The 20,715-nt window shown below is 40.2% G+C and overlaps 3 protein-coding genes across 4 annotated transcripts in view; 1 reads left to right on the top strand and 2 right to left on the bottom strand.

The window, feature by feature from the left end:
• The window catches only part of LOC126408262 (histone H4), a 583,921-nt gene that overhangs the window by 142,549 nt on the left and 420,657 nt on the right, over positions 1 to 20,715 (bottom strand). The window lies entirely within an intron of this gene.
• psme3ip1 (proteasome activator subunit 3 interacting protein 1) lies at positions 3,646 to 19,612 on the bottom strand. Of its 2 annotated transcripts, XM_050073684.1 has the most exons (8): positions 19,458 to 19,612; positions 16,886 to 17,022; positions 16,687 to 16,785; positions 14,198 to 14,320; positions 8,471 to 8,609; positions 7,630 to 7,715; positions 4,650 to 4,856; positions 3,646 to 4,095 (listed from the first exon to the last, which is right to left on the bottom strand). In XM_050073684.1, exons 2-8 carry the CDS (start codon positions 17,010 to 17,012, stop codon positions 4,091 to 4,093), a joined length of 786 nt encoding a protein of 261 aa, XP_049929641.1. In that variant the 5' UTR covers positions 17,013 to 17,022; positions 19,458 to 19,612; the 3' UTR covers positions 3,646 to 4,090. The 2 variants fall into 2 exon arrangements, with proteins under 2 accessions (XP_049929641.1, XP_049929640.1); XM_050073683.1 differs by lacking the exon at positions 3,646 to 4,095 and having other exon boundaries at positions 4,102 to 4,856.
• LOC126408223 (cytochrome P450 2F2-like) overlaps positions 19,871 to 20,715 on the top strand; it is a 33,687-nt gene continuing 32,842 nt past the window's right edge. Inside the window, exon 1 of the mRNA XM_050073668.1 lies at positions 19,871 to 19,934. Coding sequence (XP_049929625.1) covers positions 19,886 to 19,934 — 49 coding nt within the window. The 5' untranslated portion in view covers positions 19,871 to 19,885. The remainder of the gene's footprint in view (positions 19,935 to 20,715) is intronic.

Here is a 20,715-nt window from a genome sequence, read left to right on the forward strand (position 1 = left end):
TTATGGTGGAGGGAGGGTCATGCATTTTCCACCAGTCACTTAGAGAGGCTCCAGGGGGAAAAAATTGTAACTTCAGAAAAGAAAAAAGAAAAAGTCACACCCCAGCCAGTCCCTTTCTCTGGTAAGTAAAGAACAGCCCCTTACCGCACTCTGCATTACCTGTACAGCTGTTCAAGGCAATACAGAGACAGAGTGCAGTAACTACAATTTAAGTGAATGTCTGAGGTCCTATGTTAAATAATTGATGATAGCTTTTAGGCGTAAAAATTGTTTTATGAATAGCTTTTTAATACATACATTACCACTGTTCAACATATAACACATTTGTGCTAAGAGTCAGGAAACTTTGAAGGCATTTTTCTCAGTTTCAGTTCACACATAGTTACTGTGGTTAGTCTTTATAGGGCAGAGTTTACCACTGCTGAGAACCTGGCCTTTAAACCACACACAAACATCCTCCTTTATTGGAGAAGAAATGGAAGAAGATAAACAGAGGGCTGGGTGCTGACAAGAAAAAACACTTCCATCACATCTGTGTTTTTAATTTCACACTGTTGTTTTTTCTCGGACTTCAGAGATAATGAATTGCAGCCTGCTGTTACCCGCTGAACAGACTAAACAGGGTGAATTCAGCTTACATAAAATGTGCAATCAAACAAATTCTTAAAGGTGCCAGAAAGAAAAAAAACATCTGAAATTCAGGCCAGACTTCCATTCTTCAGCCTTTTTGGGCAGCATGTGGATTTCCTGGTGCTCTGGCTTTGACACAAACTACCTTGATCACACTGTAATAATTACCAGATTGAAAAAAGAAAAAAAATGGTGTTTCCTGGGGGCAGATTTCCATCTCAAAACTGAGGTGTATCAATCCTGAGCTCACATTTTCTTTGTGTATGTTGGTTATATTATTTGTTGTCATAGCAACTCCTTTCACAGCTATATGAGTGACACCCAGCTTCATCTGTCGGTTAAACCAAGAAACCCACGGCTGTCATAATGATGTCAGTGAACTGTCCTCAGACAAACTGAAACGCTTGTTACTGGCCATGAACACAAGATAAAATTATCTTCCAGTCTCATCGTCACTGTGTTTACAAAGGCTTTGAGTCACTCTCATACCTTGAGCAACACACTCCCACACACACATTTTCTCCCCTAAAGAGAATCACAGACATCGCACTGCTTGGGCTGTTTAATGACACTGAGAGACTTCAGTATATTTTGATATCATCTCACCTTGACTGCCACCCTGGTTTTTTCATCCCAATCAGCTGACTGAGCTCAGCTTCAGAGGCAAAATTCTCCTGCCAAGGTTTTAATGAGGACTGAATACACATCCCAGAATCCAATTACCCAAATTAGTTTTGATTTAGTCCAATTTTCCGCGTTAATTTTATGGCCCATGTAGGTCTCGCTCTGAAACTCTCTCAGATCTTTTAACCCCTAACAACCTGGCAAAGCCATCCATGTCTTTATTAAGAGTTAAAACACAAGCCGGTTTTAACAGTGCCAGGCATTCATCTTTCATTTTTCATCTTTCATACCTGTTAAAACAACTTTGTTAGGTATGGTGCCTTCCTCACTTCTTGCCTAGCGTCCTAGATCTCCCTCGAGATGCACATGGAGTAAATTGACACACAAGGATCTATTAGATTATTAGGTTGGGACTAATTTGATAATTCAGCTCTGAGAATCCAGTTGTCATTGTTTTGAATTATAATAACCTTGGTGATCCTTTGACATTTCATTTAGCGTCGTCAGGTTGGTTTTGTGACCAAATACTTTGACAATTTTACGGACAAAAGTGAAGCCTCTAGAACAGCACCAGACTTTAAAGCCAATTTGACATTGTGGCAAAACGTGGAATTACAATTTCCGGGTCCTTCACGTGATGCTTCAGGGCCCAATCAGACTTCCTCCCATAGAGACGGACAATTAAATAATTTTATCCCTATTCAGATTAGCAGAGGGCTAAATCAGAAGTTAGCCACTCAGCAACCGAAAGTCTCTAGTGTGCCTGCTCTATGGGCCCCACAATACTGAAGATCTGGGTAATTTCATATTATGGAAACAAGACTTTTTGGCTTCATGCACCACTGAGCAATCTGAACGACCAGGCCACCTCCAACACTGTATCCACTTCTCTTACACATTTCACGATCAAAATCTTTTACAGGACTTGGGGAGTACTACAGCATTTGTAAGAAATAAAAAAAAAATAAATACATAAAGTTGCCATTTGTGGTTCCAGTGGCAGCCACGTCAAGTCTGAAAAATTGCTTCAGATGTCACTGAAAACTACAAAATTGAAAATAGAAAATTTAATAAAATAAAATCTGGGGTGTGAAGTTACAAAAGAAGAGTTGACCAAACCTCTGTAGCCCACTCCTCATTTAAGCTAAAGGTTAGCAGCAAGCTACATTAGCCACCAGTAGCAAAATGTACCTGAATCTCTAAGCATACTGTCGTCTGTTTAGTTGAATTGTGGGTAATATATGTGCCTGGTTTTAAAAGAAGAATGCATGGAATAGAAGAGATGTCTCTGGTTCTGCTGCATTGATTTTGATTAGTTTTTTTGCCATCCATCATAAATCTGACAGTTACAGGAATGTAATGCCAGATGAGTCAAATATTCTTCACACCAAAAACACACCAAGCAGCAGCAAAGTGAAGCTCGCCACATTAATCACATTTTTCTGCAGGTGGGAAGTGTGTACATGTGTTTTAGGTGTGAAGAATTCTTTTGTAACATAGGTCCCAGGACTCTGCTCACTGATTGGCTGCATGTATTCTCTGGTCACAATTTCCTGTTAAAAGTTAAACTATCTGCAAGTTTTAGTTTGTCTGCCTTTGTCGCAGAATATAATGCCTGTTTTCAGCAGTTAACTCTCTCTTAAAAACTTAAACTTCACCACATGTATGATACACCACTTGTGGTTTAGTTATATATTTTTTTTATCTATTCAATACACCAACATTACGCATATTTCAAATCTGAAGGGTTGAAACATGATTGGAATAATTTGTAAAACTTTCCTTGAGCAATTTGTTCCATTGGACTGAATCAGCACCATCTTGGGATACAATATCTAGTTATTATCATACAGCCGAGGCATGTTTAGAGGCTTCTGTTGATGATATTCCACAGTAAAGTGATGCTATTCTCAGTTACAGTCATTGGTCGGCTGCAATGATGATGCATTGATGCTGAGATGTGGAAAACCTGGAAATGCTGACCAATTAGAGCAGATAGGGATTTTTCAGGGGCACTAGAATGGAGCGTCTCAGACAGAGGGTGAATACAGGTCCAGCACTGATGGTGTTTTGGACCATATACGCATGTAAAGATGTTCTAGTAGAAACCAAAATTACAAGTATGAACTTAGAAATGAGCATAATAGGTCTTCTTTCACACAAGCCAAAACTGCTGAGAACCAGTGACCCAGGGAAGCAGTGCATAGTGAGCGCTAGACAAAAAAACTATTTCCCATCTATAATTGGTGCCTGATATTTAAAAAAAAAAGTTTCTAGTTTATTCTAGCTCTCTGCTTGTCTGTTGTGTGCACACACGCACACACACGCACGCACACGCACACACACACGCACACACACACGCACACACACACACACAGTAAACACACAGTACAAGGGAAAGCTCTTTATTTCTCTCTGCTCAGACTTTGACCAACAAAACAAAACTCAAACGTCTGAGACAGCAGCAAACAGTCCAGCATCTTTCAGCACAATGCCACTTAAAACCACTGATGAAAAACGTATTACATCACACAAATAAAAACAGGATTTTTTTTTTTTTTTTAAACCATTCCGACTCTGCATTTAACCCAAACAGAGAGCAAAGCGTGTCCTGCTCCGGTTCTCTCTCTGTCTCTCCTCTGCTGCTGAAAGCTAAAAGGTGTGAGTCATTTGACACAGTCTAAAGAAGTCTCTTGCTTGCTCCACAGCTGTCAATCACTGTTCCCTCAGCCAACAACACAGCTTGCAGTCGCTGTGGCTTGGGTTGGGAGTAGGGTTGGGTGGTAGGGGGGGCAGGATGTCGTCGGGGTAGGCAGTGCGGGATTGGTTGCTCGGCTTAAACTGCGTGAGATGTGATTGAGGGAAGGAAGGGTGGAGGTATCATGTTTGAGTGCCACAAAAGCAAAACCACAAATAAATAAACAGATTTAGTTCAGAGTAGAGTTTATATTGGTTTTAGTGTTACTTTTTATTAGGATTATATCACTTGGCTGAACTTTGTCTGATGACAAAGAGCAACAGTTCAACTCACAGCTGTGAAAACAACAGGAATACTGAAATGTTTGCTAGGAGTGTGTGCTGCCAGTGAATGACTCTAACATGATATGAACTTGTGTGGCCTGCAGGTACACTTCTGTACGTGCCGTCTGTGTGTGTGTGTGTGTGTGTGTGTGTGTTTGCGTGCGTGTATTTTGACCTTTAAATCTGTCTCTGTGTGTGCATGTCCTGTGTGAGGTTAGCTTTTCTGACTGTTTGCTAGCCATTGTGAAGGCATGCAAACTTACATCAGTCGTGTGTGTGTGTGTGTTAGTATGTGTGTGTGTGGATGCTGTTGTGTGTCTATCTGTAGGCCCTGCTGTGCCGTGGGTACGGCAACATGATTGCGTCCACGCTACCTTCGCTGTCCGAGCTGCTGTCAGAGTCGCTGCTGCCGGAATAAACCCAGAGTCCTGGTAAAACGCCAACGCACACAGCTGCCGACGGCAGGTGTAACACGCCTTGACCGGAGCTCAGGGGAGCCGAGGGAGTCTTCGCCGTCAGGCTGGGGACTGTTTGTTGATCTTCAGCTCCCCCTGCTCCTCCTCCTGCTCCATCCTCCTGTTCTGAACAGCACAACATACTGTCAGATTCAGAGCTTGTACATGCAGACATCCTCGTCTACAGCTCTTTTTGAAAAGGTCAGAGATTAAAATTTGGAGAGAAACTGTGAATTACATAACCAAGGACCTTAAAAATGAACTACACTGCAAACATTTTGTTTACTAACTGTGTTAATAGGCTATTTTCAGTGCTTGCGCCTGTATAATTTATTCTGATGAATTCCAAATTTCTGTGAAAGCATTTGCATGCAGGTAATAAGCACCGAGAAGTGGCTGTACTCTGGAAATAAGACTGTCTAAAAAACCATCTTGTGGAAAGTTTAAACCTAGAATACAAGATGAATGGCATTAATAAGTTGCGAGGAGAGAAAATCAGCTGTTAGTGAGCAATTCCACCGACTTCAAAAGCCTAATTGGAGACATGCACATGAACTTGTAGACCTGGGGCCAGATGCATAAACGTGTATGTACAAAAACCACGTGTATGCCTTTTCCTACCCATAAACTGGTATTTATAAAGGAAGAATGTGCAGTGGGACTGTGTGCGCCTCACACATTCACAGGGTTTCAGCTCATATAACTGTGGGTGATATGACAACAAGGTTAAATAGTTCAGAGGCAGAAAGCAATGTTTTTGAGGTTGTTTGCAAACTTCACTGATAGTTTTATTATGTTTGCAGCTTACACGACGTTCTGTAAAATGTCAATCAAAGGCACATTTACAAAGTTAATCTTAAATTATTTATGAGTGACACATTCCAGCATTATTTTTATGTGCATTCATCTCCCTGTTAATAACTGTTCTTGGTCCTATGGAACATTTTGTAAATTTCCACATGAGCACTATAAACGAATCTCTGATTATTCCTCTGATATTTCATGACAATGATGATCAAGATTTTACCACAATGATGGGTTGCAGAAATGTGATAAATTAGTGTTCACGACACTACAAATATCAACAGCTGTGCTTAATTACAGCTGCTCTGGTATCGCTGGAGAACCTTGCCGATGCAACATAGTCAGTAAAATTGCTCTTTCTTTACTGTTTCTCATTGAGAGGTCTAATGAGCAGTGGAAGGGTACAAGTAAAGATATGCAAATAGTTATTTAGGGGCATTTCTACATCCATTTATGGCGAAGTGTGGCTGCGTAAAAGAGGCTCGTCCCTGTGCACCCAGTGCCACAATGATCGACATTAATAGAACAGAATCAGGCATACGCACAGCTTTGTAAATCTGATGAAAAGAATGTGTATGCATATTTCTGCCTCTGTGGGTACAGACAGTTTTAATCGTGGATCTACACAAAGTTTTATGCATCTGGCCTCTGGTAGTTTAAAGCTTAAATTTTCAATATTCTTTTTGCTGCCAATGATTGAAATTATTTTTGTTATGCAAAAGGGGTTGCTTGTAGTGACAAACCCACAGAGAATTTTCATGCTACTCTGCAGTTCCCTTCAGCTCTGGGGATCACTTTAATGTCTTTCATCCCACTGTTTTGGTTTTACGACCCACAACTTTACAGTTTTCATTGAAAAAACTATTTAGAGCCTTACGTTACACCACATCAGTGGCAGTCACAATCTTTTTATTAGCATGCTCAGTGCAGGTGACAGCATCACAGATCATATTTTCAGTAAGACCTTCAACACACCGCGGGTCTCCTCATAAATCTGACCGGAGATGCACTTCACTCTGCCACGGCAGACAGAGGGCCTGGTTATTCCCTGGATGTTATCACAGAGAACTTTTTGTGACACTTGATCTGTTCAATAGACCACTTCTTCATTTAGGCTGATCTTATTTTGAAATAATTTAATATTACGTGTTTGGAATGCAAAGAGGGTCACAGTGTTTATGTGTTTTGTCGCTGTTTAAATGTAGGCAAATATATGGCTATTTAAAACATATGTCCGGCAGCTGTATATAGCTGGAATTCTGAAATATTAACCTTCATGATGGCCATCAAAAAAAAAAAAGATATGTGCCATGGAAACAGGAATGCTTGCTAACATGCTTACAATTAGCTAAAATAATTATTTTGTTGTTTGAAATTGCTCTGTTGCTCCTGAGTGTTACAACAACAATTGTTGTTACTTAGTTATCAGTGAAATATGAAATGTGTCACACAGAAGAAACATTTTTGAAACAAAAGAGGAAACAGCTCTAGATAGTCCTCATTTGCTTATAAGCAAATAGACACATCGCCTTCGCCGACACGTAGCTGCACCATGTAATATCTACCATTCCTCATTGCAACAGCCCTGTGGGATCTACTGTATGCTGTTAAGACCACACACGGATCAAGGTTTGAACCAAAGCGATCAGCATTTAAATTCATGAAAATGGGCTCTGAGGTTTGACGATGAATCCTTAACACAGCCTTAGTGGTAGTACTGAGTAATGAGCTCAAGTGAGAAACAAGGTCAAGCCAGCCCCAGGCTTCCTGTAGACTCAGGTTTAGGTTGGCCTTTGTGCCAGTTTCTCAGGTTTCCATTAAGAGGCAGACCACTTCCACTATGCAAAGAAGGTCAGTCATCCTTTCCAATTATAAAAGTAATTCCAGCTCTGCATGTAGAAGAAAAATGAACACTCCATGTATGTAATCTATGCATCATTCAATCACGAGCAGTGAGCTGTATAAGAGACTGTGTTTCACTGGTCTGATAGTTCTATCACTCAGCTATTCCAGGAATTGCCAAAGAAGTGAACAACTCAATTTCTGTCCACTTCAGACAGACATTCCTCCTTCTAGGCCTCAGGCTGCAGCCCACCTGTGTGTGTGTCTCCATTTCCTGTCGTTGCTGTTGTTGTGATATCCACCTTCTGTTTCTTACTGCTGTCTGACGACTGGGAGGAGCTGGGTAAGAAAAAGAGATTTTGAAGATTTAAAGCTGCTCAAATTACATGTCCATACCAACATGGGTCAAATGCGTGCAACATGAACACGGTCATTCGCAGAGACAAACCCACAGAGAAGTATCACCCCACTCTGCAGTTCCCCTCAGCTCTATTAGGCATTTTAACAGCTTTCAGCTCATTGTTTTGGTTTTGTGACACACAGCTTTACTTAAGCATCGACGTTCAGTCCTGACCCATAGACTGACAGCTCAAGGTTCACTTACTTTGCTATTCTTCAAGCTTTCAGCAGGTGGATCTGCATGTCATCTACTGCTGAAAGGTCCAGGAATATCTGAGTAAGTCAACCTTGAGTTTACAATTTTTATTACTCAATTTACTCTCATCAGTTACATTTTTGGCCACAACAGGAGATGATATGTGCTACAAAAAACTCAGATAGAGCCACACAACCTGCCTGACCCCAACTTAGTGATGAGCTGGTGACGATAGTATGCTCTTCTCCTGGCAAAGTAACTGTTGTGTCATTCGTGGTCTCATAAAAAGTACATTTGTCAAATTCAGTGCCCAGAGGTTCATCAGATGGACATCAGTGATAATGTTGCTCTGTGTCTGCTGAATGTGTAAATAGGCAACTGCTTGCTAACAAGTTCCATATTACCCTTATAAGCTAAGTGTTGTATTTACAGCTTGTTCTGATGCCCCCAAGCCAAAACAAAATCTGCTAATGCGGGCTTTAATTATCTGCGTTCTTACCTGCGCCTCTTCACAGCTCCAGCCAATAAATGGGCCTGAGACAGGTGGCTGGTCCTTTGCTCCGCCCCCGAATGTTTGGGTGCCACCTTCTTTTCGGGCTCTCTGCGGCTTTCGGTGGACGCTTGCTTCACTAGAGCACTGTGACCGTACAGAGTTAAGGTGAATAAACCATAATGGAGCCTTGGAGAGGGAACAAAGAGTGCTGCTCAGGGGCAGGCAGAAAGACACAACCTATTCACAGCAGTCCATTCAACAAGTTACATCCATCGTGCCCTCAGGGGGAGCCATTACATCTCTCCATCAGCGTGCTGGAAAAAGTGACACAGTTCCTAGAGGCTAAAAAAAGCACTCATGCAGGGAAGCAGAGAGCGGTGACACAGATATAGAGCCTAAAACAAGATCAGGAGATGGACAGAGCTCAAGAGACATAAAACCGGGTCGAGATGCAGAGACAGAGGAAAATGAACTGAGAAACACAAAGACAAAGCACACAAGGTGTAAGACAAGAGACAGATGGACGGGACACAGCAGACACAAAGTGTAGCATCATGTATAAATAAGGTACATACAGTCAGTCGGGTTTTCACTGCATTAACTAAGGTCTGCTCCTGTGTGTGTGTGCGTGTACTTTGTGTTCACAGCAACTGCTTTAAAACGGTCACCGTAGTTACCAGCCTATGATACAGTTTCCACGACAACCCATTCTCTTCTTCATCTGCAGACAAACCTGTCTGTCAGAAACCAGTCTGTCCGCAAAGACAAAGAGAGAATGACGGAAAGGAACAGATGAAAAAGCACAGAGAGCAACAACCAATAAGCAAAACTAATGGACGTGTATTCAAATGTGCGTTAATGTCATGCGGTGAAATATTTACACTGTGATGTAACAAACAGAACCTATGGATTACAGGAGCTCTGTCTATGAATGAAGCGGTCTGTCATAAATACATACATACAATATTCTGATGTATTCTCTCATGGGCTAAAAGTTGAGGTTATGTAATCCAGCATTATGATGCAGATGGAATTTAACAAACAAAAAAGGCTGGTTCTGGACCTCTGACCTGCTGCCCACATCTAAGATTTGTTCAGTGACTGCACCCACTCATAGCTGCTTTCTCCAGTTGGAGAAACTGTCAGCCAATCAGATCTTAGTAGGCAAGATTAAGAATGGAAATACCATCTTCCTACAAACCAAGTTAGGAAAGGTGGACTGATAAATCAGCCAGGCCGATACACTGGCTGATATTAGCTTATTGCAGATATATCCAATTGTTGCCAGGATTGACGTTAGCTATTTTATAACGTGTAGTTGTCTGGCAAGTGAAAATATTAACGATCAAAACGCTTGGTAGGAAATATGCCAAATAAATTAATAAATTCATTAACAGCATATTAAATTACCTAACATTGTGTGTCCTACAAGATATGTTCCCTAGACAATTTAAATATAACCTTTTATTATGCAGACTGGATTTTGGGATATTAATTACCCACTGATATATTTATCCACCAAAGCCATATCCACAGTGCTCACAGTCCTCCTTGTACACCCGGGCCACACTGCCAGCGTAAGCAGCATTGCTCAGGCGCAGCTGCAGCTGAGCTAGAGAGTCTCAGCTATTTTTACCATGTGACACACGACTTTAAGCAAAAATAGACCATGAAAATAATCTTTTGATCATCATATTGACATTGCACCATCTTTCATTACACTTTCAATTACTATATCTGTCACATGCATTAAAAAATATATGTATTTTTAACTCAACAATACCTGTTTCCATTTCACAATAAATGTTTTCTGACGTTTTCCTTAATTTGTTAACAGAAGGCTTCTTATTGTGAAATTCTTTCATGACTGTGTTGTTGACAATGCAGTGGCGTGCATGGCTCCATAAATGAGTGGAGGCCTGGCTTTTAATTGCGGAAATACAGTATTTAAACTTGCAGGCAGCTCTGCAGCGGCCGTGCTACAGCAACGCTGTCTTTGTGAATACTGCACACGTGTGAGCCGCAGCAGCTCAGAGTTACGCTTCAGTACACCATGGCAAGCTAGATGGTGAATAGCAGGCTTCGTTATTTACGGTGATGCTTAGCACACCAAGTCCTTTTTCTCCTTTGCCTCTGCCACTAAACCTGTGATTAGTCACCCTCTTCAACAGACCACTTCTTCATTTAGCTTTTTTTCAAGTTATTTCATTTGTTTTATTGCCATTTAAATGTAGGCCATTAGATGGCTATATAAAGCAGATGTCCGGTAGTTGTTCTTTATGGCCATAATTTTGGAATATTAACAGTCATACTGACCATCGAAAAAAAAAAAAAAGGCTAGCGTAAACCCTGACCACTGTATGTGTCAGCTGCCAAGTACTAAGTGCCAAATTAAATGTGAAGTCTTTAGAAACAGTGTCACAATTATCAAACATTTAAAAAAGCTTTTACCTGGTTTTACAGAGAGAGAAAAGGTGGGATTTTCAGGTAAAAATACAAGAGCTAAATGATCAGTTAACACAGGGACACAAGATTAAAACTGGAAAAATTTATTTTCCATTTCATGGAGACTTAAAGTCAACGTACAGAAATACCTCGTAAATTGACATATTTCTTCGATCAATGTGAGAAATGCATAGTTAGCTGCTCATAGCAATTGTTAAAGATGTCTGCAAGACGGATATGTCACTGATTGACTGGAGTAAAACCAAACAAAATAATGCCCCTCCCAACACAAAATCGGTGCAACATGAACACAACGTCAGGCTGAATGCATGAAGTGAAACTAAAAGAAATTTCAGTCTAATTATTAAGCTAGAAGAAGAAGAAGAAGAAGAAAATCTCTTGTAAATCATAAAGACTGCTTGTAATAAGTTTGTCCTTCAAATAAAGCTGAAGGACAAACGTGTTGACAGACCAATTTGTGTACAGCACACTGCTGGTATCTCACATGAGGATGAACACGTGTAGAAGGTGTGTGTGTGTGTGTAATGCAGTCCCAGCAGAAGCTCGAGCTGTGCCTGCCTCTGCCAACACACACAAAGCTGCTTATCATTTATGCAGCGAGAGACTTCCATATTAGCAGCATGGATGTCCTTCAACTGTTGGAAACAGCATGAGGTGCACAAAACTACCTGAAAACAGCTTCACTGCTTAGCTAAGGGTGATATGGGAACACTTACTGAGAAACTCTACACAACATAGAACACTAAATGGAGAAAACTATTGCTCTGCTGAAACATCACAGTCACACTCATCACTATGGGCAGTTAGTTTAGAGGCAGTGTGCAGGACACCTGGCACTCATCATGTTCCTTTTCCTACCGATACATTCAACAAACATTCACACTGGCAGATTCAAGAGGCAGCTCACACTGTGTTGCTACACAAGTGCTAAAATGACGCATTGATTCTTCAATTATCTGACTGATATTCACCAATTAAAGCTGTAGGTGGTAACTTTTATAAAAATAACTTTTTGTCATATTTGCTGAAACTGACACTGTATCCACACAGTATTACATGAGAAAAAAATAGTCTTCTGCCCATCCTATTGCCTTGTAGCATTTCTAAATAATTCTCATTGCCACACTTGGAACAAAAACAGCCGATCTGAGCCAAGGATTCTCCAACACAGCTGTCAATCATGTCAATCGCTGCTCATAAACGAAATGTCGAGAGCAGTTGAGCCAAAATTTCACCGGCCAGAGCAAACTCTCAATTTACAGCTCAACAGTACACTAAAATATGTTTCTGAAAACATTTGAGGTGAGAAACAGGCAATGCAGTAACAGAATATATTTGATCAGCGCTGCATAGTTTCACAGTTTGACCGCAGTTCATGAGCAGTGACCAACAGCTGCATTAGATACCCCTCAGCTCTGACTGGTTGTTTTCTGTGAGCCCGGATGAATTCTAGCAAATGTCATTCGAAGCACTGTAAGTGGGAGGAGGAACACAATTTCTTTTATAGACAGTTTTATGTCCTTTTGTGTGGCTGACTTGACAGTTTCAGTAAATGTGACAAAAGGGTTTTTTTGTAAACGTAAACAACTGTATCTTTAACAGTTTAGGTTGTTTAGTGTGTACGATACTAAAGATTAGTTTGTTATACAGTAACTTTACAAATCTTAAAATAAGATTCGTTTGCCTTTGTCTGGTTCATTTTTCAACAAAATGAGTACTATAGGTCTTTCTGCAGGGCGATGGTAACTTCGTCTTTGTTTCCATCTTAATACTTATAATAAATAAAACTGGTCATGGCAAGTCCACAGGAACAGAGCTGGGCTTTAAAGTCAAACTGGCACCTTGGTCAAACCATGCAGTTACAACTCCCAAGTCAGTGAAGTGATGCCCATGGGGACCAAAACGACTCTTTCCCCATATACTTAGATTGGGAGGGGGACGTCTGTAAATCTGTGGATACATTTTATTGAGCGTCACAATCCCCACAACATTACTCATTTCATTATCATGATTTGATCCATCCGATAACATTTGGACAGTCTAAAATGGCCACACGATTAAATAATTCTATTCCCATTAAAGTTAGCAAAGTTAGCTCAACCGCAAGTCAGTTGCTTAGCCTGCAGAAGTCTCTATTGGTCTTGCTCTATGGGCCCAACGATGCGAGAGTCAAACTACTTTGGTTACACGTGCCACTGATCAAAGTCCATAGAAAAGAATGTGGCCCTGCTTCCAGTGTTGTATCCAGGTCTCTTTACACATCAATGAGAGAAAACACAAAAGAGGAGAGTAGTTCACTGCATCTCATCTGTTCTTTGATTCATTATATTGTGTCTTAGCAGGCCCAGGTGTAAAACAAAGGCCAACATCTATCTTATTGTATGAGGACAGTTTGGCACATTCCAAGTGCAATCATACTCTATGACTTCTATCAACCTCTGTTAACAGGAAGTAGTAACTGTATCAACACCAACACATCCTGGCACAGCTGATCACTCCCACTCTTACATGTAACTGACACAAACAAAGTCACAGTTTCACAACAGATATGAGTGAGCTGGCCAAATAAAGCAAACAGGAGAGTCTAAAGACAACTGTGCCACAATACAAACACTAATAATAACACTGCTTTGTCAGCTTAAGTATAAAAGACTGTGGATGTTTCAGTGGGCAGACAGAATTTCTGTTTCAATTAAGTGTACAGGCTGGAAAGTGTGATTTGTAACCCAAAAATCTCTGCACCCAGAAAAGTAATATTATGGTTATTTTTTGCTACTGGGCAGTGTGAATGATACCTTTGCATTAAGCGGTTGACTTTAGCATCAGATATAAGGTGTGCACTAGGTTTAGGAAAGCTTTGCATTATGTATTTAATGAATGTCATTGAAGGCATGCATCTTGTTTAGAAACTTAATCTTTGTTTGTGTTGGTCTGGAGGCAGTTTGAGTGTTTTCAGTTTGAACTAACACTAGTTAAAATAGTGATAAAATGCAAACATTCAAAAACCGAACAGATTGTGATTGTTTGCACGCATCTGAGTGAAGTACAACAATACTAGTCTCCAATTCTCATTGCATAAACAACAAAATAAACTGGACTGCTGTGACTTCACCTACGTGTCAGTGCTTATTTTAAACCTGCAAAATCTGTTATTGCTCTCTTAAATGGGGGATAACAGACTAATATATTAAGGCAAATAATCAAAGTTTGATACTGGCTTATTAAAATGTTTCTTATATAAACCAAGGTGGGATAAAAAAAAGGATATTCTGTATTCCAGTAGTTCCTGCTTCTCCTCATCTCTGCGTTGCTTCTCCACCAGGCACTGTTGCCGGGAGACCTCGTCCAGGAAGCTGGTCTCGTCCTCGTCCAATCCCCTTACCATATTCCCTGTCACCATGGAAACAAACATGCTCTCAACACATGGCAGTAGAGTGACTGCATTTTTCAGTAAACAAACCTTAAGAGTCAGAATCCACACACAGATGACCTTCATGTGAAAAGAGAAGCCTGAAATCTAACTGACCTTCACGGAAAAAGACAATAAGGCGTGTGTACTTCTAAGACTTGTTTGGAATTTACTGTTGATTTTAAACACTGACACTCAATCTTTTTAAAACATACTAAAAACTGTTATTGTACTGTGAATGCTTGAATTGATTTTTTTCCCAATCTAATCTCTTTATTAAAATCTGTAAAATAATGAGCATAATCATCATGATTGCAGAAAAATGCACCTGTGTCATTCTATATAACAATAATGGGTTCTTAACACTGATGCATCCATGTGTAAATAATATTTCAGTATTTTAGCTCGCAGCAGTGAAGCTAATTAATCTATTCAAAAAGTGCACTGTAGAGTTTTCCTTTACATACACAAAAGTTGGACTTGGTAAATGGACGTTCATTTGTATAGTGTCTTTCTAGTCTTCTGACCACTCAAAGCGCTTTAACACTACATATTCACCTATCCATACACACATCCATGCACTGGTGGCCGAGGCTACCATACAAAGTGCCACCTGCCACTAGGGGTGGGCGATATGTCCCCAAAACAATATCACAATATTTCAGGGTACTTTTGTGATAACGATATTCTTATGACAAATTAGTCACAAAAAGTCAATAAAAGACTAAAATAATCTCTCATGTCTTAAGTTTGTAAACAACAACAGTAACTCAGAGTGAGATCCAGATTCTGTATACAATATTTATAGCACAACAAAATAAAATCTACCACAAATTACACATTTAAACAGCTCCTAAATACAAACAATGTCCCCTGGGATCTACATATATAAATCTACAGAGGATTTCCTTCTCTTGTAGCAAAATCCTAAATGATTGAGTTGTTTTGTTTTTTTCCACCTAGACCTTTATGAGCCATTTCTCCTCTAACTGTTTTGCCCTCTTTTGTCGAGTATGATAAAATCACCTGACAACACCGACTTACATTTGACGGGAGAGACGCTGTGCTGCTGCCAGAGGAGTCGCTGAATGAGTTCCCTCCACAGGGAGGGTAACTCACAGTAACTTGTTAAAAGAGTCTGAGAAGACCAATGCTGTTCATAAAACATTCAGGATGCCCATAATTTCACTTTCAGCCATACTTGTTGTCGCCATGGGTAACAGTATGACGTCAATATGTCAACAAGTCAACATATCGCAAGTATCACAATATGAATTTTTCATATCATATTAAAAATTATACCAGTATTATTGTGAACGAGATGATATGGCTCACCCTTACCCGCTACTCAGTTAAATATTAACACACACTCACATAGTGTGGGGTTCAGTATCGTGCCCAAGAATACTTTAACATATGGACTTGAGGGGCCGGGGATTAAATCACTGATCTTCCAATCAGTGAACAACCCGCTCTACCTCCTGAGCCACAGCCATTATGTTTACATTCAGTGTTACTGTATACATTTGTTGACCTTTTGCTTTTTTGTAATAGCTCATCTAAACTTTTTGGTCTTGAAATTATTTAGATGAAACCATTTGAGAAGTTCAGAGGGGAAATATCTTTTTGGTGGAAATGCTACATCTGACAGACATCTAAAATGTGACAGGGGGCCCAACCGCACACTGCTTTACTCAGGTGTCACAAGCCAAAAGGCTGGGAACCACTAGTTTAATCTTTACCACTGTGTTGTATTTTAAAGGCTTTAGGTGATTTTTTTTTTTATAAATAAAACATTTTAAGTAACTAGTATCAGCTGTCACATTAATGTGGTAGAGCAATGTATAAAGTAACATAAAATAACTTAAATACAAGTACCTCAAACTGTATGTACATACAGTACTTGTAGTAAAGGTACTTAGTTACTTTCCACCACAGACCTCTTTCTTTGGACGCTCCCAGCCTGATAAATGGCTTCATCTGTCAATCACCACGTCCCCAGGTGTAATGCAGGTTTTCTGTCAAAAGTCTCAAGCCTCATCTGTTGATGTCATCATGGTACTTTTTGCCAGACTTCAGAGAGCTACCTCAAGGGCCACAGAAGACATTTTACAGCTGTTTTTGCAGCTTAGGAACCATCATGAATAAACTGATCTTGATGTACGGCATTGGTGGAGTGCCCGTGTAATTGTGATAAACTATGCCTTTTGTACATAGTTGCACATAATTACTGACTCATTGTCTTGGTGGAGTAGCAGTGGAAAAGTGTTGATTTAAACCTAGATAACAAATTGAGGTAAAAGTCCTTCTAACAGATACAGCAAAGAAAACAGAGACAAAGACTCACTGAATTTAAATTGCTCCTCATATTCCTCTTGTTTCTTGTCTTTCTGCTCCTGCAATCGCTCAAAGAGAGAACGTGGGTCATACTCCTCCTCTGGGGCCTCTGAGGAGTACACAGACAAATATGTGGATGTAAGCATAGCTGTATGTGATGTACAAGTTTGATGTGTTTTGAATCTGTGTGTAGGTGCATGTGTCCTTACGCTCTGGGTCTTCAGGTTTCCTGACTTTCTCCCATTCCTCCTGTCTCTTCTTCCTCTTCTCATCAAGCTCAGCTTCCGACACAAACTTCCTGCTGAGGTCGACGCCTGCTGTCTCGCCCCCTGCCATTTCAACTGACCTGCACAGTGCACACAAACACTTTATAAGCGCATCACTCCAACAAAATTATGTTTTTAACTCAAGACTTGACACAGTCTATTTCTGTAGGGCCATAATGGACTACAAGTTGAAGAAGTCAATAACAGTGGCTTTCAGTGTTTTTTTCCTCTGGGGACCCATGCTGAGAACTCATGGATTTATTGATTTATTATTTTCCTATGTACAAATAGGAGAAATCAATCTAATTAGAGATGCACTCAGCGATTTGGGAGAAAGCTTGCTGATATCTGAATTTAACACTCAAACAAATACACATCTCCCATCATTGTTCCTTTAACAGCTTTGGTATTATCTCTATATAGAGATATGATATGATATTATTCATGCTTCATTGTAGTCTAGTCCCACGAGGCTTCATTGTAGTATCATGGGTGAGGACGTGGAAGAGAAAGAATAGCCGGTGTTGCGCTGCTCATTCCAAACATTGATTGCTTGGCCTGTGGCACAGCCGCTTCCATTTTTTTTTTGAGAACTGCTCATACAAACATGACTTTTGAGTTCTTCTTCTACCACTGCCAATACCAACATTTCCAGTAACAGAAAGGGGAAAGCAGATCCACTCCTGAAACACACACTCATGTTCAGAAACACTGGTGAAGTACACTTAACAGAATTATTCATTTCCAAACTGAGTTGGAAATTAACTTTTTTGTTCAACTGCCACTGTGGCTGGTGGGCTCTAAAATATACCAGCTACTCAATAGATTTAATTAGCAGAGGTATTTTGTCCAGACTGCACAAAAAGTAACATTAAACGTCCTGGAATCTCCAGCAATACACCCAGCAAGTGTTTGTTTGTTTACTGAGATCCTCATTAGCTTTAGCATTGCAGCAACGATTCTTTCTGGGGTCCATAGTGTGTGGGGAGTAGACTGAATGAACGGTTCTCAAGATATGCAAAGGACACACAGACAGGCAGAGATTTCTTGCTTTATAGTTGAAAGTGTATTAGATTCAAATCACTATCTTCACCTTTAATACTCTGCTAAAGTCCCCTCAGCAAACCCTTTAAAACCACTGCTACTGACTGCTGCACATCCACTACTTACCTGCAAATATGAGCTGATCAAAACCACCTGAAGCTACAATTCAGTGATGCATGTTTAATAAATGCAACTCATAAAGTTTCAAAAATGCATGTGCAAAGCCCCTACAGAGAGGGCATTAACATGCTGCTACTGTATTTACCAAGGCATTATTTATTTCTCTGTATGCCGTAGAGGCTCTATAATGAATCAATTCATTAATAACATATAGTACTTCTAATAATAGTACAATTAGAGTACCAAACTAAGTCTATAAACTAGACTTGTCCTAACTGTTGGACTTTTCCACTGCAGTCTTTGTATTATTTTGTGTTGGATTTCTGTCACCTGAGTGTAAATACATTAGTTGAACAAAAGTCCCAAGTCCCTGAGATAAACACTCACAGATATATCACCATGTGTTGATATGCATGCTGAAGTGTGGCGACATTTTCAACCTACATGCAAGTGAGCTGTGTGATGCTATTTTTTGTTTTATGACGTATGTGGTGTCACGCAGCCTGCATCAGTGAGGTCACCATAAAGACAACATATGTAAACCCCAACATGGACAACAAGATGACAGCATCGTGTGAGAGTTAGGACTGAAGTGAACTAAACCTGTACGGTTTTGGCTCTCCCTTGTGGCCATCTTTAATCATCACAAGGAATTTGAATTACAGTAATTTAAAGAACATTATTTTCAACGAAGACTGCTGAAGAAAATCATAAAGATCGCACACCTGATTTGCAACGAGGAGACGATCAAGTAACACACGATGTTTGCTTCATGGNTGGCCATCTTTAATCATCACAAGGAATTTGAATTACAGTAATTTAAAGAACATTATTTTCGAAGACTGCTGAAGAAAATCATAAAGATCGCACACCTGATTTGCAACGACGAGACGATCAAGTAACACACGATGTTTGCTTCATGGACCAAAGCTTTTCGTTTGTATCGGCCCTGTTACTTCACTCAGCATAAAGGCGACGAATACAACGTTAGCCGCTAATGGCTAGCCCTTTAAAACAAAAGAAGCACCCAGCTTCTGATACCATAACTTCTTGTCAATACATCAATAAACCTGCAGTACAACAGTCTGACTCATTGGCTCTCTGTCGTTGTAGTTTAACGTTAGATGCTCGAGCGGTAAAGCTGTGGACACGCAGATGCCTTGTGTGCTGCAACCCCGGCTAGCATTAGCTTCATTAGCTATATATTACGTTGTTGTCACCGCTATCAGAGGCCGAACATCATGTCATGCTGGAGAAGCAACGCTATCAGCTGCACAACCGAGCATACTTTAGTTTCAGCTCACTGCCGAGCCATGTCCTGTTGAATAATGTCTGTGCCAGTTAAACTTACCGAGCTCCGCTAGTTGGTATGATATTACCAGCTCCAAATCAATGACGTTTTGTGTCACAGTAAAAATACCCCGTCACAAATTTTGACGTGCGACTGTAGTTCCGACCTGCTCTTCGGCAGCAGGGCTGAGAGTCTTTCCTGAAATAAACTTAATGGCTGAAATTAAATGCAAATTTACAAACAAGGCAACAGTGCCTTCGAGTGGCGACATTAGAAACAGCTATAACCTACCTGGGAAATCTAGATTCAAAAAGCCTGAAATGTCCTACAAACAGAGTCGCCGTACGCTCATTATGCAAATTGTGTAACGTTAGGTTAAGCAAGTTACGCAAGGCCAAACGGCCAAGGCTTCCACTTCTCCCTCGTTAAAGGGGGTGATAGAGTTTCCAACCTCACGTGAGAGGATGAGACGAGCTATCCCTGTGGTCATGGAAAGTGAAAAACACCATGAGAGTGAACTGCAGGATCAGCGGTCAGGTAAACTCTGTTCTCCCATCTCCAACTTTGATGTCAGCACATAACAGTGACGTTAAGTCGATGTGTTAGCTTAAAGTAACGTTACATCTCTAGCCTGTCTGTGAGTGTTGCTAACCGAGCTCACTGAATGAGTCTGTCTGTATCTTGCTTGTTTGTCAGTCACTTTCAGGCTGTCTTCTGTGATTTTGTGACTGGCAAATGTTACAGTGAAATACAGCTATTTATTACGTGTGATAAACGCTAACTGTTAATGGACAGTCATGTTTATAACCGGCAGTTCTGAAAAATAACTGCGTTTTACTCGTTTTGTCTTTCTTTATCATATACTACTTTACACTCTATTAGTCCCATAGGGGGAATTCAACGTTGATTCAATTTGATCACTGTACCAGACTGTTAACAATATTATTAGTTATTTTAAATGCATGCTCTTTACTTTACGGTTGCCTTGTGCATCATATATTTTGCTCAGCCAGGGGCGGATCTAGAGTAGCCTAATATTCATGGGGTGGCAACAGGGTGTCACTGAGAGCTTAAAGGGGTGGCAGGAATAGCATATGCAAATTTAATCATGTTTATGTATATTTAGTTGGTGACTTAAAAATAATGAAATAATGATATTTTAACTCAAAAACATGACATTATTGTGGCACACCAGTAAAGCATTGAATAGAAATACCAAAAGGTGTCTTTAGACATAAATTAATTATTAATTGGGTATCACTTTAAAGTCGGGTCTAGCAGACATAGTTTCAACAAATGTAAATAATATTGTAGCATC

This window comes from Epinephelus moara, chromosome 20, assembly GCF_006386435.1.
Source record: "Epinephelus moara isolate mb chromosome 20, YSFRI_EMoa_1.0, whole genome shotgun sequence".
NCBI classification, from domain to species: domain Eukaryota; kingdom Metazoa; phylum Chordata; class Actinopteri; order Perciformes; family Serranidae; genus Epinephelus; species Epinephelus moara.

Bases quoted from the DNA above. Each gene is read 5' to 3' on its own strand.
- psme3ip1 (XM_050073683.1), bottom strand. From the start codon at position 17,012: ATGGCAGGGGGCGAGACAGCAGGCGTCGACCTCAGCAGGAAGTTTGTG. The intron at 16,786-16,885 runs GTAAGGACACAT...TGTACTCCTCAG, and splicing joins GAAACCTGAAGACCCAGAGC to AGGCCCCAGAGGAGGAGTAT. The intron at 8,610-14,197 runs TATCCTTTTTTT...TGTACGGTCACA, and splicing joins GGAACTACTGGAATACAGAA to GTGCTCTAGTGAAGCAAGCG.